Source organism: Maylandia zebra, linkage group LG2 (assembly GCF_041146795.1).
Source record: "Maylandia zebra isolate NMK-2024a linkage group LG2, Mzebra_GT3a, whole genome shotgun sequence".
In the NCBI taxonomy this organism is placed as follows: Eukaryota; Metazoa; Chordata; class Actinopteri; order Cichliformes; family Cichlidae; genus Maylandia; species Maylandia zebra.
Window position 1 is genome coordinate 44,811,805 of NC_135168.1, and position 24,913 is coordinate 44,836,717.

The 24,913-nt window shown below is 41.3% G+C and overlaps 1 protein-coding gene and 1 long non-coding RNA gene across 2 annotated transcripts in view; both read left to right on the plus strand.

Moving 5' to 3' along the window:
• The window catches only part of LOC143413018 (uncharacterized), a 42,203-nt gene that overhangs the window by 3,103 nt on the left and 14,187 nt on the right, over nt 1-24,913 (plus strand). The window contains exon 3 of the long non-coding RNA XR_013093572.1: nt 5,020-5,213. This is a non-coding gene — a long non-coding RNA (uncharacterized LOC143413018). The remainder of the gene's footprint in view (nt 1-5,019; nt 5,214-24,913) is intronic.
• On the plus strand, nt 12,628-14,579 carry sox3 (SRY-box transcription factor 3). Its single transcript, XM_014412645.4, has one exon. It carries the CDS (start codon nt 12,912-12,914, stop codon nt 13,812-13,814), a length of 903 nt encoding a protein of 300 aa, XP_014268131.1. The 5' UTR covers nt 12,628-12,911; the 3' UTR covers nt 13,815-14,579.

Here is a 24,913-nt window from a genome sequence, read left to right on the forward strand (position 1 = left end):
GGGGTTGCTGATAATAGTATGACCCCTGTCTGTCTTGACCCGAGGAGACCTTGTTGAGTCAACAAAAGCACAGGGAGACAGAGAGAGAGGTGTGGATGGAGAGTTGGAATTAGGTTGTTTAGTTCTCCAGAGTTTCTTCTGGAGCTGGGCCAGGAGATTGGGAGTGCAGAACTGCTCCAGGCGGGGGTGTTTTGTAGGGGGGGGGCGAGAGTGTGAAAAAGATAGGAGGTGAAATGTTAACAAAATCTTATATAAAATCCGTAGTTTGATAAATTTTCGCATTTTGAATGAACCGAAGGCGGCTGAGGCTGTGGAGGGCCTTTGTTGGAGGTCCCATTTTCTCTGGCAGAGCGGCACGCTCACAGGGTCAGCGAAGTTATGAAAGTAATTAAAGCTTGGTGATTCACTGCCTGCTGCAGAGAAAAGAAAGCAAGCTGTCATTCTGATTTAGAAAAATAAATTACAATTTTAATAATGGGGGAGGATGGGGGTGCGAGAACGTCTAGAGCCTTGGTGGGTTGGAGGGGGAGGCGGTGGGGGTGGCATGCTGGGTGGGAGGAGGGGTCGAGGGGGTTGCTGGCTGCCTACTTATCAATAGTTGCAATTTTTTGAAACCGCATCGGTAGTACATTGCGAGAGCACAAGTGCCCTTAAAAAAAGAAAACCCTGGAACATTAACATACTGATTTCATGCGCATGGCAAAGGGCCTGAGCCAATATCAGAGAGGACTCAGCAGTCCTATTGTCTGCTGGGACTCTGGTCCCCTCTGATATGAAAATTCAATTATTTTATAACTAGATCTGGCGCTGCGTTTTGACAGTCGACGGTAGCGCCTTGCCAGCTGCATCAGTGTGGGGGACCAGAGGCTCCTGATAGCGAGAGGGAGGCCTTTCAGACACTGACATGTTTTGGGGGGACAAGATTGCCTAAATGTGTTGCATTTAAGGACTGAAAGTTAATCTAATGCACCCCCATTATCTCACTCAGGTAATTCCAATACCATCCTCAATCTATGTTTACGCTCCTGCACGCACCCACATACTCGCACATCCATTCATTCTTCAGCACTTTGAATCTGATTCCCGGGCTTTCTGCATCCAAACAGGTAATGTATTTATTTATTTCTCGGCAGTGCTGGAAACTATATGAAATAGAAGTTGTTTTCTATGAGACATCAGCAATTTCTTGGTAATAATTCTGCAGGACGCTCAGAAATTTTTTGACATGGTACTTATTGTTAAGAAGCTTAAACAAATTGTGTATACAACACATAGTTGTACAGTGTGCAAAATTAAATGCTCTGCATTGTAAAATTTAAAGACATAAAGAAAAATTACCAAATGCCTCTGCGGAGGATTTTATATAAGCTTTTTCTTATACCTAATATAGAATTTTCTCCATGTTCATTTACACAATTATACGCACTTAAACTTTTGAGGTGGTATATAAGCTGTGGCCTATTTTCTGAGTTTACGGGACCGATCCTTTCATTACCTCTGTGGCTCATTGTGAGTGTTCTGAGGGGGGTCTGTTAAGATTAGGGAACAGGAAGCAACCCCCCAGTATGGCCCTCTCTATTTAGACCCCACTGTGTTGTGCTTATTAACCCAGCCTGGGAGAAGACGTACCTGCCTCCCCTCATTAGGCCGTGGTGGAGTACGCGTTGAGCCCGCAGAAGAATGGAGCATTAATTAGTATTCTCTGCAGGGGGAACTGCCATTAGCACTTAATTAGCGGTAAGAGTACCATTCAGCGGTGCAGCCAGTTAGTGTCTAACATAATATGTTCTGTGTCTTTTCCCTGCATGTCGTGGTAAAATAGTGATGAAAGGCCTTGGTTTTGTTGGGTTTTTTTCTGTGAGTTCTGCCGTCATATACGAAACATGCTAGATTTGTGTTTTTGTTTTACATTTTTTTTACCGCTCATCAGACTTGTTGCCACAGCTTGTTGTCCTTATGGTTTATTTCTTTTGAACTTTTGCTTGAATGCATATAGAAAAAACTGGGAGAAGCTGGCCTTTTAATTCTGTCTGTACAGCCTGCCTCTGTAGCCCAAACTCCGTGTACGGCTCTCCTGCAGCTGTTGACCCCCGTGAGGGCAAACTCTGTTTTCTCATCTGCCCGCAGGGCTCGGCCCGGGGTGGTAAAGTGGGTGATTAGGGGATTGAGATCAACTTTTCCGTTGGCCTCAGGGATGTTCCTTTGATCTGCTGAGTAGGCATTCTTCACTCGCTCTATTTTTCCCCCTCTGTGCTCTCTGTCCAGCACTGTCACCGCAGAGGAGGACAAGGAAAGCTGTTAACCCACCTCAGTCCACTCCTCGGCCTCACCGGTTCTCATTCTCCCCCTGCTTTCACCCTTGCTCCTTCCCCACCCCTCAAGAAGCTTTTGGAGGCCCAGGCTGGTAGCTGCGGTACCTTTCACTTCCTGCAATCTGAGAGGCGGAGAGCAGTCATTTGCCAATTTGGCCTGAATGGGGCGGATAGTGGATTGAATGTCGTTTTCCCACCAGGCTGCGCCATCCAGACCAGCAGGGGAGGGAGGGGGGCACAGGGAGCGGGGTGTAATGTTAGAGTAAAATTAGAGCTTTGATGGCAACTAATAGTGTGTGATGGGTGGCGCTGATGTGGATTTCCAGTAAAGACGCCACAGGTTCTCGTCTCTCTCGCTCTCTCTTTCCCTCACTGCGTCTCTCTGTCAGACACACCTGTGAGATTACGTGGGCCCTGCTTTCTTAAGAGCTGTGATTTCTCCTTGATGTAATGTAATTATACTTCTACAACTCCAAGCCTGCCTATGTCAAAGGCCACGGCAGGTCTTGTTTCCTTGTTCACACACACATAAAAACACACACACACTCGTGCACCACCTCATTTTTTTTGAATGAGGAAAGACGGCACAATACAAAACTTACAGCGCTTCCTCTGAAAATTCCAGGGCCTGATCGGATGGGAGCAGAATATGTTTGGAGTGTTCTTGATTTTTGCATTAGTTCACACTGCTGAATATATTTCTCAATTGTCCCGCATGTTCTGCTCCAGGCTCTGCAAGCCGCCTTTGGAAGGTCAAATATTTGGCAAAGTTTCTTTTTACAGCAAGTTTACAAGTTTTCTAAAATTGAAGAGAACTGATTTTCAGAGCAAAATTTTTTGACAGATGCTATTATAATGAAACGGAGGTGTTATTAATATCACCTATAGGTAGTATGTGGAAGAGTGGGGCAGTGGTTAGCACTGACACATAAAAGCAAGAAGATCTCGGGTAAAACCCCGGCCGGGGCCTTTATTCTCCTGGTGTGAGCATAGGTTTCCTGCAGGTACTCCAGCTTCCTGCCACAGTCCAAACACATGCATGTTAGGTTAATAGGTGATTCTAAACTGGCCATGGATGTGAGGTAGATGAAATGCTGGAAGTGTATAGAATGTGAGGTTGAAATGTGCTAAAAGCGCTTTGAGGGGTCACTAAGACCAAGAAATGAAATGCATTACTTATAAAACGACCAGTCTGTAGTGATTAACAGTTTTAGCAACATGACACATTACAGCTGAGTTTAGATGAACAAGCATGGGCCATTAATCTTTATCTTTTTAAGTTTATGATGAAAATTATGAAACTGATGGAAAAATTATTGATTTTCAGTATTATTGTTATTTTTTAGTAGTAGTACTATTATTACCATTATTATTAGTAGTATGATTATTAATAGTCCGTTGTACTACCTATGCTGACCAAACATGAGTTTGTTTATAAATCAAAGATTTGAATTCAGGATTAATAATTCGAGTTTTTACAGGAGCAATTTTTTGTTTAACCTGGATTTTTATTTAAAACTGCTCACACAAACTGGAAGACGGCCATACAGACCATAGAATATTTTCATTGTTAGGTTTATGTCAGTGTCAGCAGGTCATTTCTTTGTTTACTGTCAGAATATGAATTAATTTACCACATTTTTAAGTTACACTAACACAAAGTTTACAGTATTGCAGTCATTTATTGAGCTGATTAGAATTGTCCCAGCATGCATTGCAGCTGCTTTTTTTGTGGTGGGGTTGGGGGAGAGCTAATAGTGTGTCACTCACCTTTCCTATCCCATCCCATCGCAAAACACAAGGATGCACGAAACACAACACTGAGACCTGCCTCAGGGCTACCAGGCACGCACACACCTGTACCTACACATTACATTAGATGTATTGATAGCTTGTGAGGCACGAGCAGCACTGTGATGCTTTAACATGAGGAAGGTTAAAGGCTTCTTAAATGTCCATATCAATCTGCATGCTTGTCAGCTTGACAATAGTGGAAACAGAACACCATTAGGAACACCAGGCAGTGTCATTCTCATGTGTGCAACATTAGAGAAATGGATCACTCTCTCTGAAAGGCATTCATCTGGATGTTTGCCAAGCCAACGCATGGAAGATGAATTATAGTGGCCAAGGCAAAAATATTGAACGTGAGGTATGACGTATGTTCAGGCTTTTCAACAACTAACTGGGCTGCTTCATTGTTTGGTTCAAAAGTGAGAAATATAATATCCCGTTCTTAAATTGGATCCGATTGCATACCTTTTATTGTTCTGCTCTTTCTGGGTATATATGCTCGTGACTGTGCAGGGTGATTGTCCTCTTCCTGCTGTACTCTGCTCTCCTGGGATGGGAGATGTTTTGTTTTTTGAGCTCTTTCACACCAGCTCTCCCTCTTTTTTTTTTCTTTTTCTTTTTTTTTTTAACACAATAGCGCTCTCTCCTCTCGCCCAGCGTGGCAACCCTTTCAAATCGGGAAGCTCCAGGTCAGTTTCCCTTGCCAAGTTTTGCAGCCTGCCATGTTGTCTATTCTGCTCAGCTATTTAAAAAATGTTGAATATCAACAATGGCTTTCACTGGTGCATTGTCAACTTTTGTATGAAGCAATCTTGGCTGAATGAGATGGGTCCCAGAGCAGGGAGAGCTCAGCTGCAGTGTGCACTGCCATACTGCCCAGCGCTCTCACACTTTTTATTTCTCTACTGCACAGAGGGCTGCCTTGCTGGAGGTACTCCTGTTTAAATGGCTGTTGATGGAGTCTGGGCTGAGGCTGTAGGCTGCTGATGTCCCTGCCATCTTAGAGTCCATGGTTCTGCTCCCGGGCCTGCTGGCAGTCAGCTGTTGAAGGTGTGTCTAACAGAGGGATCGGGAAGCAGCAGCAGCCTTGGAAGCAGTGAGAGGTTGGTGAGTGTCCTCAATTTTCTGGCCAGAGTGGGAGGAGGTTAGTAGTAAAGAGAGAGAGAGAGAAAAAAGGGAGGGGGCATTTGGAATGATGGTTAGGAAGCTCTGTGTGTTCACATATGCTATATTTGTTATGACATAGTCTAATTTGAGTCGAGGAAGCTTAGCTTTGCCGTCTTGTCACCTGTTGGTTTTATTCTAATCAGATACAGCAGCATTTTAGATTTCAGGAAAAAGCAGAGCAGTCAAATCCTGCAGAATCGACCTAAAAGTTACAACACGTGAAATAAAAAGAATCTTTGTTATGATTAAAAAATAAATATAGGAAAAGCATAAAATAATCACTGTGGTGCAAGCTACATTTCTTTTATTCAAAAAATGCTATATAGTCAATTATTTTGACTTTTAAGAATGTTAAAACTACCCCCAATTGTTATGGTTTGTCCTCTCTGACACGCACACTGGATGCATCAGTGACTTTATGCTGAGCTCTGTATACATCTATGTTTGTGAAGAGAAGGATGAAAGCAAGAATGAGAGGTTGCTTCCAGATAATAGTAGCTTAGGCTCTTTGTCCTGCTGTCAGGCGGGAGAGGAGCGAGGCTGCAAATCTCTCCAACACAGCGGCAACATCTTGTATGTTCCATTGACATATCAGTCTATGGGGCAATGAGCCGTCACCCCTGCACACTTCTGCACACTTCTGGTCTGGATGTGTGTTTGTGGATGGGTTTGTACAAAATAGTTGGCACAAAAGGGTAACTCTTGGCTATATTAGGGACAAGCGAAGTCGATACAGGTGGAATATAAAAGTATAGAGCATTATTAGGTCACCGTAATAGCTTGCGCCACTCAGAACAAAGGCAGAAGTATTTAGTTTTGACTTTTGTAATAACACTTAAGCAGGATTTTTTCTTATTTCTACGCTTACAGTTTTTATTTATTTCTTTTTTTCTATATAACAACACAAATCACAATACAGCAACTTCTACTTTGAATCATTACTAAAATTAAAAATGTGCTTTTTAAAATGACATGAGCTCTAGCATCATTCAGATTTTTTTAATAATAAAAATTTAACATTTTTTAAATTAAATTCACCTTTTTATATCATGTATTTGAAGTAATAGTTATGTAATGCTTTGGAAAAATAATTTATTCAAATATGATTAGAGACTTACAGAGATTTAATCATATATATATATAAAGTCTAAAAATTAAATTCCTAGTAAACAGGCGGAAACCTTAATGCTTGAGTACCTGTGTTGTCCTCTGTCTCACCTCTCCGAGCTCCAACCCACGGCAAGGTGACCAAATTCATCTCAGGCCAGCCCATCCATTATCTTGTCAACACAGCCAGCTTCCCACCTTAGTTTGCTCTTCTCCCCGAAGACGTACTCTAATGAAATATGCAATAATCACCGCACTTATCTCGTCATGCTCAAGGTAATTAATATATTTAGAGGGCGATGGCTAACTCTTAATTAAATTATGCCTCCTTTAATGAGACCTTGACTGCTGCTAAATTTATGACCACTATCTGCTTTATCAAGTGCTTGGCATGCAACAAAGATTTGTCATTTTCTCCCAAATCACAGCCAGATTACACATTATGGTACTCATGATTTATATATCAATTAATGCTTGTTTGTTTCTTTATTTAAGATTTAATAAATTACCTCTTATAATTACCTCACCTAGTTTTTGGCTCTTAAATGCCACAATTTCTGCAATTAATGCTCAGTGCAGTATCGCTGTTACATATTCATTTTGGAGGAGGACACAGATAACAACTTGGCGGCATTAATCACATTACAAAATTGGGTGTATTTAATTAATTAAAGTTACGCTGCAAATTAATTGTGCATTCTCACAATATTATCTTAAACTAATGAAGGCTTAACAAAGAGACTGTTGCCTTAAAAAAAAAAAGAGGCTAGATTAGTTGGGATCTCAATTATGGCTAAAACAAAAGAGGGCTGCTTGCTTGGGCATGGCGCAAAGCAAAAAGTGACGATTCAGCACTTTCTTCCAAACAAAAAACGGAGGAAGTTTCCATTGTTTTGGGGAAAACTGAACATGGCAATGATTCAACAGATACATGGAAAATAATGAGTGCTGTAATTAGCTAGTCAGGCATTAACATTACTTAAAATGATCATCATATAGGAGTGCTTGATAATGCCATTCACGTGCAGGCGTTTTTAAAATCAGGCAACAGCTTGCTGTCAGACTACTATAACTTTGCTGCAGGGGGGAAAAAATATCTGGAGACTTAAATTACACTCTTGTCTTTTGTTGCACACCATTTATTGTGCATGAGTGCATCTCATAATTCTTAAAAAAAAAAAAAAAGAGCAAATGAGATGAAAGGTTTGTATGTTCACTATAAATGGAAACGGCACTGGGCTTCAGTCGAGGCAGTTTCAGACTTTGCACTCGATGGCTTAATGCAGACCTCACCCACAGGCTTAGAAGCAAAACCACATTTATTGAAATTTTCTGCTTAATTTGAACTGAATTGAAATTAGCTTTCAATGGATAGGAGCTTATAATTCACAGTAATTTAGTATTTTATTTTTCATTTAACGCGTCATATACCAAATCCCCTAATACGAAGTAAACGTACAGAGTCTTTGTCTAAGAAATGACATCAAGGAGCTAGTAATCATTGTATATTCATTTAAAAATGCTTCCACCAATGTCCTCTCCTGCGATGTAATTTCATTTGCTTTGGCTTCATTAGTCAATAACCAGTGAAAAAACGGCTTGCGTCAATTATGGCAACTGCAGGGGTCAGTGAGTTTTTAACTGCACGTAATTATATGGAGTGGTCTTGTAACAGTGATTAACCCTCGATGTGTGCGATCAAATGTGTTTCAGATGTGCATCCCTAAATGATAAGCAGCTACAAGCCTAGGAGTGTGAGGCGATGAGGTGAAAAACTATTCCCTTGGCTAAGTGAGATGGAGCAGAGTGTTGGGTGGTCACGCCTTGTCTGCTCATGACAGTGGCGGGTTAAAGAGATTACACTGGGTCTGTGTCAGCAGCCTTGGCCTTGCTCACATAAGAACATAATGAGGAAGGACATGCTTGGCCTGCCGGGGAGAAAAAGAGGCTCAAATTTGAAGCAGTCTTCACAGGCAGCGGCAGGAGGCAAGCAGCTTTTTGCATGTTGTTTTACAAGCAGAGGGCAATAAGTAGGAAGTATGCATTCCACAGAAATGAACAAGGTGACTGTTGAGTGCAGGGAGAACACTTCTGGGCTTCTCTCTGCCCAACCAGCACAAAGAATGAAAACACAAATTACTGTGCTGCACTGGAGGGAAGAATGCCGTATTCTCCATTAGCCTGGAGTCCTCCTGATGACGGACTTGCAACATTCCACTAAAGCTTTCCTGAAAATCGATGCATCTGTCCTCTAAGTGTGTGTTTTGCTTCTTTTGAAGGTGTGAGCGTCCATCTGTTCCCTTAATAACTGAACTTGGAGACTTTCACAGCCTCAGATGGTCTTGAGTCGGAAACGATTGTCAGAGTAGCGTCCGGAAATTTTGAACGTTTAATGATCTACCTGTACTCGAAGCTTTCCCAATCTCCCTCGTGAGAACTAAAATGCTTCATATGGCATATTTGTGAGGGAACAGTCCAGGACAGAGCAGTGATAAAAACATGTTTCTCTCAAAGACCTCACTTCTATTTATTTTCTGCCCTGATCCGTGATTTCTCTGTCTTATGTTTCTGCCAGCAGGCGGTGAACACCGGCTTACAGCAATTTTAAACAAATGTGCTTATTCAAGTCAAGGTCTCTTGCTCATCCTTACTGTGGAGGAAATTTGCAAAGATTTTAAAATATATATAAAATATATTTAATTTGTTCCAATGATAAAATGAAAACTTCATTGAATTAAAAAAATCTTGAGGTATTTTATATTAATTTGTTGTTTGCCTCTTAAAGTTTTCTGACAAACAAGAGTGCTGTAAGAGTGCAGTCCTCTGCTTCGATAACATCTCAAAGTAAACCAAAGACTCACATTAGGGAAAGCTCCACTTCCTAATAGATCAAGCAGGCAGAGCTATTAAGAACTAATTTATAAATACCTGTTGCTAGAGGGGATCATAGCTGATATCTATTTCCCCCCTCTCTCTCCAAAGCAGTGCAGGGAATAAAAATGCACAATCCTTATAGAGTTAGGATTTTTAAAGACTTTTAAGACTTAATTGCGATTTAAAAAAAAAAAAAGACAAATGCACACTCCCCCCCCCCCCCCCCCCCCCCCCCCCCCAAATTGTGTCAACCCATGTCATCAGTTAAGGGAGTAAAAATGTTCCACCGGCCATGATTCTGCATTACGCACAGACGTTAAACATTTTAAGCAGTTTACTGATATACGGGTCAAATACGTCAAATTACCATTAGGGATACTAGCCCAGATTTGTGTAATAAAGAGGTGATAATAGCGACACTTTTATTCCTTTAAATGACCCGTGAATATTATTTTACCTGTGTTGAACTGGGAGGACGCAACCATTCACGCCGCACAATAGGAACAGCAGACCGTGCGTAAATTGCATCTTCATTTGCATTCCCAGTCCAAAAAAAAATCATGCAAATCTTAATGAGACAGTTTCCATTGTGGCTGTAATTGAAAAGCCATTCTTTGTTAATTACTGTTTCTCAAAGGCCTTGTCCGCAGTCACTGAGCTGAAACAAAAAGAAAGTTATTGATTCTGGAGGTCGTGGGGTCTAAAATGGACACGTAAAAATGTTTATTGTGGATCTGAGGTGCGACTTTTGATAATGAAAAACAATCTGCTTTGTTTGAGAACTGTAAAAAAAATGAAATGAAAACAACGAACTGTAAGCTCATTCTGCAACAATAAAAGCACGATTCAAAACAATAAATTTCATCTGTTATCAGGTGTTGGAAGCTGAATGCATGCAGCGCCTGCGCCTTGTCGTGTATTATTAAAGTTGCTGTCTGACCACAAAGCTCTAATGCGTTCGGAGCACTATATTTTAAAGCAGGCATTTATGTGTCGTTGTGTCAGTCTGTCATACTGGATAAACTTTAATTCCTCTCCAGCCCTGAACTAATAAATCCTTTGTTTGCTTTTATTTGCTGGCCCAAAGGCCGAAACTCTGCACAAGACCTTTATTTCTGTAGCTCCTACCGCAAGAACATAAATGTAAGAATTAAACACACATTTTTGCGTTTAATAAACACATAACCTGTGTGTTCTGACTAAAAATACAAAACGACTAATTTCTGCGCTGAAATCTGAATTTTTGAGAGGAACTTTCGCTCTTAGGCTGACGCGCTATTCATTCATTTTTTTATTTTTGTTTTTTTTTTTTTTACGTTAAATTATACCCGATTGAGGTGATTGCAAGCTCGTTACATCCTCCCATCAGGACATCCACATATTTCCCAACATTCAACAGTGGGATCCTGCAGCCGTGCGCCCTGAGAGCCCCTTAGGGCCGTCAGGCTTGTTGAGTCTGAATCAGAGCAGACTGTGCTGGTGGTCCTCGGTTCCTTAATTAGGAAATTAGCCGCACAGAGGCCCTCATTATCAAACTCCGGGTTACTCTTTGCGTGTTTTTTCCTCCTCTCTCCCTCTCTCTGCCACCGGTCAATTTCCATAAGCAGATTACAAGCGGATCAGTACTGAGATTCGCCCCGATAAACAAATAACCGGTCCCGGAGAATTAGACGAGTACTAATTGAACGTTAGTTTTATTGCTCCCGCTCTGTTTGTCACGCCCCATTGAACGTGGAAATTAAATTCATGAAGTGATGTCTCTTTTCAGCTGATTTACTATTACGGTCTTGGGTCTATGGGCTACAGTCCCCTCCTTCTAAGATAACATATATATTATGTAATGTGTGTGTCTAAACCTTAAATTTAATTTTATATATATATATATATCTGTCGTGAGAGTAAACGTTTTTTCAAAGTGCTTTAAATATGATGTTTGAGGGTTTTTTTTTTTTAAGTAAAGTGGAAAATAAAACAGTTGGAGAATGTTATCGGTAGCTCGTAGAAACCTATAAATCAGAAAGAGCCTGGCTTTTCAGTCTGAATATTTGCTCTCACCGATGGTGACAAATGATGAAATGCCTGCACTCCCTTCGCATCATGTACATGGTGGGCCTTGAGCAGCTGCCCTTTAAGTTTCAAAGCTGTGAGGTGTGAAACCCTCTAATATGCGCATAGCAGAACGGCGCCTGAAGAGCCCTGTCGATACTCAGGTGTTAACAGGCGTTTTCGATGGGCGATTTGCTCCCAATCATTAGCAGGTGTGAGTTTTGCCCAGTTGAGTGATTGGTATCAATGGCCAAAGTCGTTTGTAAGGAGACACTCCCTGAAAATCATTTTAAAAACCATTAACGTCGATGAGAGAAAACGAGTCACCCAACAGCTGGCGACGATTTTTAGGGCCGCCAGTCGGTTTACGTGAGGGACACTCAAACTAAACTTTTCCTCAGGGACCGAGGAGATAGCCTGTCCCCTCCACAAGAGGTCGTTGATGTATTAAAATTCCCCAGTGCTGGGATCCTAACGCACAACATTTCGATTAATTTCATTTGGAACATTTGGAAGTACGAAATCTCTCTATCATCACATAAAACAGAATAAATATACTTGTTTTTGATGCTTTATTTTATTTTCAAAATGTATATTTTTATTATATTTATAAAACCTAAATAAATGCCCTTATCAACCTCATTCTGTATCAAAAACTCATTGCATGGATTTCATTTTCACAGTGACTACAGGATCATTTAATCATTCAACACCTCTGGGAAATTTTTAAAAAACTTTAAGAAAAAACACGTAAGAATAGTCAGGAGGCAATTTTTCCAGAAGATTTGCAATACATTTGACTAAGTGGCAGAAAGAAACATTTTTTCCTTTCAAGTAACATATTTTATTTCAATATCCCGCTTTTTTAAAATGACTTGGACTTATTAAATCCATGTGGGTTGGGGTCTGCCTCTTCAGCAAATTAAATGACACCGATCCCAAACCTTTTGTTTGGTCATATGGTTTCATATTTTAAGAATTTATAGTTGTATGGGTACTTTACAGCCTCCATGGTATTACAATCCGTAAAAACACCCCATAAGCACTAAATTTGAAAACTAAAATAATTTGTCACTAGAAGAAATGTGATGCGTTCACAGACAAAAAAGGAAGAAATAAATCGGGTTCATTTCTTTTATATACTCGTTGATTTAGTCTTGCAAAATTTTGTAAACCCAGAATATTTGGAGTTGCGCTGCTGTTTTAAAACTTTACCTCTCCCTCCTCTTCTGACCAAAACACAGGAGTGTGTGCCCTGGTTGGTTACGCGCTGGATATGGGAGCCGCGCGCTGATTGGTTACCTGGTCCTCATTGTCGTGCTGTCAATCCACATCACATGGTCCGGCCCCTAGGCCTATTAACAGATGAGCTTGGCGAACAAGTTTACAGACTTCTGTTTCAGAGCCGTGAAGGAAGGAGCAGTTTGAGCGGAGAGAACCTAGAAGCACCTGCAGGCACATTTGCCTCTTAAGGCAGAACTTTTTTTTTTCCAAAAAAAGAAAAGAAAAACATCATCTTATGAGATCGGTCAGTACATCTACCTCTTTGACTTTTGGCGTTATTTTGTGAACTTTTTATGTGCCTGTGAGTGAACACTAAAAGCCGCCTGAATGTATAACATGATGGAAACCGAGCTCAAGACCCCGCTCCCGCAGTCCAACTCGGGCTCGGCGCCGGGCGCAAAGAACAACAGTGCCAGCGACCAGGAGCGGGTAAAGCGGCCGATGAACGCCTTCATGGTCTGGTCTCGGGGTCAGCGGAGAAAGATGGCTCAAGAAAACCCTAAAATGCACAACTCTGAAATCAGCAAGCGCCTCGGTGCTGACTGGAAACTTCTGACCGACAGTGAAAAGAGGCCATTCATCGACGAGGCCAAGCGTTTACGGGCTATGCACATGAAGGAGCACCCGGATTATAAATACCGTCCCCGCAGGAAGACCAAGACCTTGCTCAAGAAAGACAAGTATTCTTTGCCCGGGGGACTGTTGGCGCCAGGAACCAACCCCGTCAACAACGCTGTGTCAGTGGGGCAGCGAATGGACGGATACGCGCACATGAACGGGTGGACAAACAGTGCGTACTCCCTCATGCCGGACCAGCTGCCCTACCCTCAGCATCACAGCATGAACAGCCCACAGATTCAGCAGATGCACCGGTACGAGATGGCAGGCCTGCAGTACCCGATGATGTCTTCGGCGCAGACCTACATGAACGCAGCTTCCACATACAGCATGTCTCCGGCGTACACGCAGCAGACCACCAGCGCCATGGGACTGAGCTCCATGGCGTCAGTGTGCAAGACCGAGCCGAGCTCACCACCGCCGGCCATCACGTCCCACTCTCAGAGGGCGTGTTTGGGGGACCTGAGGGATATGATAAGCATGTACCTGCCTCCCGGCGGGGATAGCGCAGAGCATTCATCCCTGCAGAGCAGCCGGTTACACAGCGTCCATCCGCACTATCAGACCGCGGGGACTGGCGTTAATGGAACGCTACCTCTCACCCACATCTGAGAGTAGCACGCAAAAATCCCCCCACACAGACTTTTAAAAACTTTTTCAAAAAGTTACGGATACTTGAACTTGCTAAAGAGACAACGTTCAGCAGTTTTGTTTTTAAAAAAGAGAAACACGCTTTTATCTTCTGACTTGTCCATTTTAAAAGACGTTTAAATGGATCGAAACTGAACGTTGAGCCCGCCAGAGTAAATTGCGCTGCAAAGAGGCTTTTTATCGCGAGTACGAGCAATTAACTTATGTAGAAGAATTGGACTTCTATATTTTAAATGATGCCATATTTTCTCTCTATGAAAAGGCATGTGGCCTCGTGAAGGGGCTGGTGTATTTCAGAAAAGCTGGATGGAAAGTTGTTTCATAAATGTTTACACTTAATTTGTAGACTGTCAGTTGTCTCGACTGTGTCCAAATTTTGTAGTCTCCTTTTTTTTTTTTTTTTTTTCTTCCCTTCCTCCCAGTGAACTAGGTTAAAGAAAATGTAAAGACAGTGCGGGTCGCAAACGCAAGTTTTATTTATAGTAAGATTTTTTTTTCACTTTTTTGTTTTGTTTTTGTTTTTTAGCTTGTGAACCCGAAGTTTTGTCACGTAAAATGTTCAATTATTGTTTTATTTTTTGTAAAATATTCTGTTCTGTGATGGTTTTTGACAGTGTCATGTTTGCTCATTACCCTGAACGAAAAGGTTTATTTAAACTGACGTTTCTACATATTTTAAGACCATCCTCTATTCTTAAATGCTGAATAAATTTCTACGAAACGTTACTTGTGACTCCGTCTCGTGTGTATGTGTCTGTGTGTGTAATGTGAATGACGAGAATGTGATATAAAGGTGATTTAATAAATAAATAAATAAATTATAGGCCCTTAGACAGACTGAAAGTCTTCTTTTCACAAAACCGTCTGAAGACCAAACAATTGGCATTTACATTTGTAAGATGTGTTCATAAAAATGTTTTCTCTTTGAAAATGTCAAATCAGTTGGTTATTCAAGCACTTACGATTTTCTTACACAGAAGCACAAGCAGGAGAGGAAAAATGTTTCATTGTTTTAGAAGGTATAAACATAAATTTCATTCCTGGTCTAATTTTGAACATCTGCTTAATAAGGAGTGTCATAATTCTTCATTAGATAACAGGCTATTTGTTAAAAAATATATATATATATATATATATATATATATATATATATGAAATGAATGTTTGCTCTTGTTGAAAAGCTGTATGTTCCCTTAAATTCACTCAGTTTTCATAGGTCAGATGGGTTGAAAACAAACCATGTAAAAGTACTTGTTTGCTTAGGTTGGTTTTTATTTTGTCTCATTTGAATAGGTCTTTAATATACAATAATTACCTTTTTGTATATATATTTTTTTAACTTTTAACTAAAAAAATATAAAAATCTAAGATGTTTTAAACTAAAATGAATTAGACTGGCAGATCCTTATATAAGCATATTCAGATTGTATTTAAACTGGTAACATTTTTACTAAATAAGACTATACCATATACTATCAGAATATTATCTGAAATGTGATATGAAAAAGTTTACTTTAATGCGTCAGCACTCATTAACGATACTTGGTGCATCAGTGATGTACCAAGTATCGTTGATTCACAACTTTGTTTGGCAGAAAGTGTTGTATCACTTAACAATCAGTCATACAAAATGTGATCTTATTATTTCAAACTTTGATTTATATGTGAAGAGACTTAGTTCTCGTGTACCTTTTGAAACGTTTTTAAATTCTACTCTTTGTCAGTCTGTGTCTTGGTTCTGTTAAACTCTTGTCATGACTCTGAAAACTCTCTATGCTCTGATTTTTTTTTCTTCAATAAATTCTCAATTTATAAACGTGCCACATTTATAAAACTTAATCTCCTTTAATGCACGTACTGTTCCTGACGCTAAGGTGTTTTGAAGAATGGACTGGCCTGCTGTTGCAGTGTACCTTAGGATAAATAAGCCCTGGCCCACCAAGAGGGCCTAAGCGGTGGCGGTCCCGCTGGCCTTCCCACACTCCCCTTTAGGACTTGATCCACAGCTCAGCACAGCAGCCTAGATTAGCCCCACGCACCTTTGTGGAGGGAAAGATTATCCAGACCTCCCTGCATTCACTGACAGGTTTTAAGTCACTCTAGCGTGCCAGCAGCCACCCGTCACCTAATCACACTCTCCTACTCATTTTTTGGTAATCAAGCAGCTTTTCTCTTCCTGGTGCTCAGTGTTAGAGGAGTTTGTCGTAGTCTCGTCAGAGCAATATTTATATATATTTATTTATTTTGATTTATCAAATTCAGTAATATTGGATGACTTTCACCAATACGACTCTCTGGATAAATGCACCAACACGTGGGCTTAGGCTTAACAACTAAAGGAAAAGTATAAATATGTTGGGAGTGAAAGATTTTCTTATAACTCCAGTTTGACTCTGTTCTTTCTATAATCACCTGGATTGCCACAGAAATGTAACGTCTACTGATGATTTAGGACTTTACTGCTGTGGTTGGTGGAAGGTGTGCGCATATCTATTGACTGCGTTTGAATATTCTGGCAGTTAGGCCATCTGAGTTGGGCTCCCCACCACACCACCCCCACACCCCCTCGCTGTCCCCCTGCTGAGTGCCCAAAGGGCCTCTCTCTCTCTCGCCTGTCATGTGGAGCTCTGTGCCCACTCAGCAAGTGCAGGCATATCCCACTTCCATCTGCCTATGACCTCACAGCCCCAGTTTGTTTAACCCCCTCTCCAAAAACTAACCTAATTATAGCCCTGTAAAACATGGCTTCAGCAGATTCCCAGTGGATTCTGCCACTCTGCGTCTGTGCACACCTATCAGTCTGCCAACACAGACTCTTGACTTGACAGCAGCAGCTCCATGAGCCATGTTTCTGTCAGTCCTGTTTTTCTTAGGTCTCTCCCCATATTATGTCAGAACATGCCCTGCCAGTTGCACATTTTATGAAAGTATATAGGTAAAATAGATGGCCTAACCAATAGGAGTGTGCTTTACCTGTCCTTTTTACGTCAATGTGATGAGTGGAAAATCTGTTTGTGACATCACGTTTCCTGCTTGACTGGCTGGGCAGCTTCCAACAAGAACACACCTTCTGAGCACGCTCTCAAATCTTTATATAATCTCAGACTCAAATCTGAAGCCTCCTCTAATACACAGATCAGACATCAGCTAAGAATGCAGTCTGAATGTAATGCATGAATGGATGAGTGCTATCCCTATGCCATACATTCATCGATGTGTGAAGGCCTTTGCGCCTATGACAGATTCAGACTGTACCCATTTACTGTGTCTAGTAAATCCAGGAGACCTGTTTGATCTGAGCCCGGAGAGGCCTATAGGGTGGCCTGTCCAGCTTGGGGAGGCCTGTCCGGAGTGGTGGGACCTGTGTGAGGTAATGAGATTGACAGCAAAGTGCTGTGTGTGTGTGTGTGTAGAGGTGAAGGGGGTTGGGGATGAGGTTAATCTCTCTGAACTGGGGCAGATGTTGTTAACGAGCTCCTCTCAGGTCGACTCCCTGCGTGGGAAAATGGCATCAAATCCTCCTGGGGTCAGGGCTTCTGGGCTGACCCACAGAGAGCCACCCCTCTCCACTGCACCGTCCTCTCCATTCACTCACCCACTCAACTCACACATTTGACAGCCCTCACCAGACACGGCACAAAGTCACATTTTATCTTCTTCTTCTTATTATTATGATTTTATTTTTTCCCCACCTATCTTCTTTCAGCAATGTAGGTTCAGGCCCTCACATGAACCTATGTGAACACTGACGGACTAGTTGCGTGAGTGATGCAAATGTTTCATTAATGATAGCTGTGGTTGGCTCATTATACATTACACAACCACAAGGAATGCTGAGTGGGAAATGCTTCAAAGACAAGCATGCCGCCACTCAAGAAACTGCATCCGCCCAGCAGGGAGTTACCTGCGTTAATACCAAAGAAAGTAAATTAGTAGAATTACGGCCTTTATAGACTTTCAGGCACCAAAGGTAAAGCAAACTATAGAGTAGTGCACGTAGATACATTTATAATATAAATAATTGATCTCTAATTGTGTTTTCTTGACCATCTTTGCTTCTGTGGATTTCTATAAACACCTAAGTTAAAAAAGAAATCACATTTACTTTTCAGATATTATTGTTTATACTTTTAGGGAATCTGTTTTTTACATAACTGCAGTTAAACAAAAGGGAAACTGAGCCATGTGTGCAGGATTGACCTATGTACAGACTGAATGTCCTGTAAACAAGTTAGCTGTGATGTGGCTACTGCTCATCAGTCATCTCCAGAATGGGCATGTCTCTGTACAATATCATGTCAACATGCCTGCTTTAGGGGTTATCCGGACTTAGGTTCTAATGCGAGGGTCATCCATTAAGGTGTCTGACTCTGAAGGTGTGTTTACTCTGTCCCAGCAGGTGTGTGTGAATATGAAACTTGTCAAATATAAGACGGGATTACCGCCGCTTTTGTCCCAAACAAAACAAATACAAATCACGCGAACAGCTGAAATGGGAGGAATCTTTTTTTTTTTCTTTTTGTATGTTTGGAGAGTTTTTCTGATGAGAGCCCTTTGATATTTTGTTCAGCTAAGCACTGCTGAGCTTTACTTGAACTTGTTTTCGCTTGTAATTGTGGTCGGAGGAAAATGTGCGAAACCACACACACACACACACACACACACAAAGCACACAACCCAGAATGAACCAGGATTAAGAGGCTTCTTCCTGAATAACCTGTAATGACAATTACATACAAACGGCTGGTTCTAATGTATGTTCAGGAAAGCTCAGGAAACCAAGAGAGTCACTGTCGTGTAAAAGTGCATCAGCTGCAGATGGTCTCTTTCTATAGCACACTTTACTTTGTCTATGAACACTGGAGCATGTAGTGTTGCTTCTTATTTGCCAAACTGGAATCTGATCCCGCTTTTGACCTGTCTTGGAAGCTTGGAAAAATTGGGCCAAGTGTATGTGAGCTGATGAATATAGTATGCCTAAGGACAGCAAAGTGAGTATGAGATGCTGCAAGACAATATAGAGTCAGGGGAATAAGGACTTCAGGGGATACAAGGCAGAAGATTAGGCTGCTCATCTAGGCCAGCGATATTGATTATTTTCTTAAGGACAGTGAGATAAAACACAGATTGACAGACACACAATAGTACAGTGGCGAATCTGCTCCATCAAAATCTGCCGATCATATCACTAATGTCAAGAACTCTGAACATTCGGTAACTTGTTCCAGTGTATGCTCTCCATCCAGTGTAGTTAGCGTAAAACCCCCAAAAATGCTGAAAGCCAAGTAATTGCAGTTGGATGCATCCAAAACACATCAGGACATTCAGTTTCCTGGAAGAAATGACCCGGTTGCGAGCACTTTGTCTTTTAGAGTGTGTGTGCAGTTTATGGGGGTGTAAGCCTGGGAACATGGGGGAGGTGGCACACACTCTGCTACGGGTCAGTCCTGACTGACTGTCACTTATTGATTAGTTGCCATGGAGAGTTAGTCAGGCCATCTCTCTTGGAGGTGTGTCCCTGAGGGCCAGCAGCACTGCCCAGATGAGCCTGTGAAGGCTTTGTCTGCAGGGGGTTGAAAGTGTTTGTGTGTGTGTCCGTGCATGCATGCACATCTTACGTACACTCTCACTCAAGGTTCACCCCTCCTCCTTTTGAGCCCCTGCGGGCACTTTAACTTACACTTTTTTCTCCTGAGTGGACGAACTCCTAACTAATCTGCAAAATCTCTGAGAAAATGTATCACTGTTTATGCTTACACCTCCTCCCAAGGGACTTGCTATAAAGGGAATTGTAAACAAACTGTTCAAACTTACTGAGCTGTGAAATCCCCTTCATATCCCATTCTCATGTGATCTCCACCTCTCTGTTTTTGTATTGTAATTTTTTCTATCAAAACATAGGAAGAAAGAGTAATCACACTCCATCTCTGTGGAGGGTTTACTCCACAGAGATGGAGATTCTGGACTTGGTGGTGCAGGACGTGGCAAACGACTCCAGTAAAAGCCCAGTGGGGGATGGTGATGGTGCTGGACTTTACACCTTTTGGAAATTATTTGTAGATTCAGGTCTACAGGAAGAGAAGAGGAAAATAGTAGAAACAAGGTGGAGGATGAGAGATAAAGAGGCAGAAAGATAAGGCAACTATCTGTGCTTTACAGTGTCATGGGTTCTACTGTACACATTCCATGTCTGCACTGTTCTTATTATTCTAGAGGAGTTTTCACCAGCAAAGGTGAACGTGAGAAAGGAAATGTTTGATGCAGATGGATCAGGAATTTAAATGGTCTTTATCCTGCCCACTCACTGAACACTGACAGCCTAAACCAAACTGAAGAAGGGAGAAACTGACCTATATTCTGGTGTGCGATAGAAGTTATTTATGAGTAAGTTTGTGTGCAATAAGTGTCCTGAGAACACCTTTACCTTCAAGAGGCTGCTGATATGTTTGTAATGTGATGTTCCTACCGTTAATTAGCCTTGCTCTCCTACAGCTTCTTCTTCATGTTGTTTTTTTTTTTTTTTTTTGAGGATTTCTTGCCCATTAGTGAAAATGAAACATGTCTTTGATTGGCTTTGATTTTGTTACAATTTTCCACTTCTAATCAATACTTTGTAATGTGAGCCAGCGAGCTGATGGACATAGAGTACAAGATTTACCGCTGCAGAAACTATTTTGAATGTTTTAATTATTATACATTTTTTATTTTAAACATAAGAACGTACCTAAAGCACTCTGACCATGATGACTTCATTGTAAGTATTGCAGATTTGTCATGTACATTTTGATGTTTAAATGGTAGTAGCATACTCTAATACATAATTTACTCTGAACATGCCTAAAGTTTCAAAATGAATTAATCAGAACTGGCAGACAAGGACCGTCTGAATAAATGTAATTTCTTTGCATAAAAATGCTGGATAATAATAATGCTTTAAGTTTAAAAAATCTGTCATACAAGAAGGAAACAAACAAAACTTTTAATAACAGTCTATTTCTAGAAAATATAAAGGGTCCTAATGGGGTCCCATTGAGGATTAAAGTAAAGTACAATTGTTTAGTGGCATGATGACATTGCTTTGGGCATTTTATTTTTTTAGAAGTTGTAAAATTATATTATATATAATTGCTGAGCGCAGAACTCATTAAAGTCACACAACTTTCAGCAAACTTATTTGAAAAGAAAAAAGTAAATAATGACACCAAACTGCCTACATTTTAGGGCCAATTTTAACTACATTCCCTGCACATGCAAACCTCTTTTAAAATTTCTTTTAAATTTCCCTTTGAACGGTAATACTGCTGGTTTATTTACAGCTTGTCTACAATGTAGGTCAGATTACAGCATCTCAGTATGTATATGTGATAAGAAAAAAAACAACAGCTGAAAACAACATTTTTAATTGTGCATAACTGGATGTATCCATTAATTCTCCTCCCATTCTTGTTTCTTCAAGTTTCAAGACGGTTTTTAAAAAGAAAAGGTGATCTGGAAACTTCTTCTCCTTTCAAGGATATGCGCACAAATTTCCCAGCCCGAAACTTGACAACGGGCCTCTGCTATTCCTGCCTAATATCACACCTTGGATGCATAAACATGCCTGTGCTCCACACATCACCCCACACCGGGGGGCTTGCATGGCTTTAGTGCAGCGCTGTGACACCAATCAGGGGAGATGGCGGGCTCCTTTGTCATGCAAACACCACTTGCTTCTTGTCTTATTCAAATGTCTGCCCTCTCTCTTTCTCCTCTCCCTCAGTCTCTCTCAACCCCTAGCCTGCTTCGCCCCGATCTGCCCCCCCCCCCCTTCCCCTCCACCCCCGACTTCAGCCCTCTCTCTGTCTCTCGCTCCTTCTCAAGTCCAAGTAAATCCATGCTGAGAGAAGAGGGAGCCTCCAGGCCCGTAGCTGCTGAGGCAGGCCTCTCTCCTGGGGGTCAGCCTGTGTCTCAGCGCATGGAGCTGTTTCCACGCCCAATGAAGTCCATTTCATATTCAAATGTTACAATCAGGCCTCTGACCCACAGGGGGCTCTTTATGGTTGCGGCCCCAGGTCGCAGGGTCAAGATGGTGATTTAATAGCTCAGGCAGAGGAAAAGAGTGGGGGAGCAAAGTGATTTAGGGGATGAATGAGTAATAAAAAAGCATTTTTCCCAAGTTGTCATGTAAATTTCAATCCTTATTCAATACGAGGCTCCCTTCAAACTAGAGATCTTCGTCAATGGCTTTCTAGTGGACTTTAGCCATTCAAAATTAAGAAAGTCCATTTTCTGCTTTTACTCTTGACTTGTGGTTGTTGTAAACAGTAGCGGATGGCGAGCCCACTGAGGCTTAGGGATGGAGATAAGGAGAAGCTAAAGAGTCTTCACGCTTGTATGGTGCCACTGTGTCTCCTATGTCCTCACGCTCTGGAGTGGCCTGTTATTCCTGTCCACGAGGGTGTGTTCCCAGCACAACAACTCCTGTAACACCGGCAGTTTGGAGTGCTCATGTATGAATGTGTGATAGAGAATCAAGTTAGAGCCATGTGGGCTAACATATTGCATGTGTAGATGGTAACTCATAACTTTATGGGGAAACTAAGCTGGACTGGAGTTTCTTCACTGGCACCAGACCAGTTCTTCTGTTACTCACATGACATGTACTGTTCAGGCCTTCAATTAAACTGACTCATTGAACCACAAACAAGATCCCAAAGCCTGCTTGACATTGAAGACGGATTTATTTCTTTTCTGTTTTTCATGTCAACATTTTTATTTGATTGTACCGCTATTGTTAACATTTTCAAATTAGGAATGCTGGGCATCCGGTTAATTATTTCTAAATTAACAGATGAAAAGATTTAACAAAATGAGTCAATTTAGCTAATAGTAGTGAACTGACATCTACTCTAATCAGTCAGCATTTGCTAGAGTTTCACAGTACTCCTCAGTTTTGGGATTCTTAAAGCTCAATCAAATACAGTTTAAAATGGTTGGAAACGGGCTCTTGCAAGGCACAAAATATGGAACCAAAACATTGCTCTATCCCTTCCTAGCAGTGGCTCAAGCTCTTAGTACCACTCATTCTAATATGTGACTAATTGACTTTGAGATTTTTTTTACCCCAAATAAAATTTCACCAAAATTTCCACCCATAATTCATTTTGGTTAACTGCCATTTTTTCCTCTGTGTGACAGCGGTCATGTTATATGTTTTTTGTAGGCATGTTAGTAAAAGTGCTGAAGTGTTTGCTTTGGAGATCATTTTTATTCTCAAGATGCTATTTTAAAATGAATTCAATATGAATTAAATAAATGAGGTAACAGTAATTGAATGAGTGAATGCAATCTGTTGTTTTGTTTTACCAAATGGATCACACATCCTCTAAGGATGAGAAAACACCATCCGGCTAATACTAACAGTAACGAGTGTGTGGATGCATGTATGTGCAATAAAGAGAATAATATAATTTTTTTAAATGCTGCAGATGATCAAAATTAACCAACAAAGACTCAAAGAGCCGATAAGCATAGAAATATTAGGTCCTACAGTGTCCGATGTTACCACTTACTAGTTGGGATAAAAATAAATGAACTATAACTGGAAATATAAAAATCCAGCACATGTCCAGTAAATATTCCATTGTCTCAATGGAAAATTTACAGTGTGTTTAATTTAAAAAATGTTATTACATTTCTTTTGGTTCTTGATTTTACAACAACTTCATCTCATCTATCACCAATCCACCGATAGAGTGACCACATGTGCCTCTCTAAGTGGTATTGCAAAACATTTTTATTCCTTGTCCCTCTGTCCCACATCTTGATGCATGTCCCACTTTACCCACAGTCTCCCATTTTTCTAAAGCTTTTACTCAATGCATATTAAAGGCAGGGTTTTTATTATAGTCAGTGTGTCATAATTGGCTTAAAATTGATTAAAAAATATGCATCTATGGATATGTCGCTACTGAAATCCAAAGACTGTTGCCAGAGAGAACAGACTATACAGGAATATTTAAAGACTAAGCATGAAACCGTAAGACCCAACTTCAGCTTCTTTTTGTCCTTATTATATTTACTTAGCAAGTGAGGTGGAAAAGTTACATTCAAAATTGATATATTCAACTAACCCCCAGCACTGTCAACATCCCCAGTTTGTCCCACGTTTAGTTTGTCAGTGGGGCATAAGCCAAGTTTGAGCTATTCAGAAAGATTCATTGGAGGAGAGTACTTTGACATTATAGCGGTCACCAGCAGCAGCAGTCGCTCATGGGCCACTGCAGGACAAGGTGGGACGAGTCTCATAGTCATTACTTCTCTGCTGGTTTAGAAGTAAAGGGCTGCTCCCACCACATGGCCAGATTGCCATGCCTGCCCTCTGTCCCCTGCCACACATACCCAGCAAGGCCTGGTAGCGCCAGGCGGCACCATTCAGTTTGCACTCTTCTCACGAGCGGGAAGGCAGCGGAGCAAAACAGAGAGGTGTTGCAGGGTAGAAGGAGCACTGGCATGGAGGCAGGGTGAGGGGAAGGATGTGTGGGTTTAGAGGTTAAAACAGGGTAGGGGGTTCTGTTCCTTCCCCTCTTATCTCCCGACTGACCATTCTCTTTCCCATCCCAACGCTCCATGCACCCCCTCCTCCTTCCTTTTGTGGCCTGTGCACCTGCAGCCCTTGAGTCTGGGCAATAAAGCTGAAGGATTTGTCTGCTGGAGGTTGGAGGAAAAGTGGGGGGATCATTAGACAGCATGGGAACTAACAAAAGCCACAGGTCCAAACTGAATTTTTTCTTCTTTTTTTTTTTGATATGGTGCTATGGCATATTCCAGAGTGATGGGATTGATGTAATGCAGTTTGACACAGAAAGAGCGAGTTTAATCAGATTTGAGTCCAGAGTTATACCCTGTTTTGGTTAGTGTCAGTGTGAATCAGTTTGATCATAATGACTCATGATCAGCTTTCAACCCTGGCCACTTCTATTCAGGGGCCTCGTGTATGTAAATGAACAAGAAGTAGAAGGAACTCCTCAACTCAAAATGAGACACTTGATTGTTTAGAGTAGCACTTTTATTTTATTTTT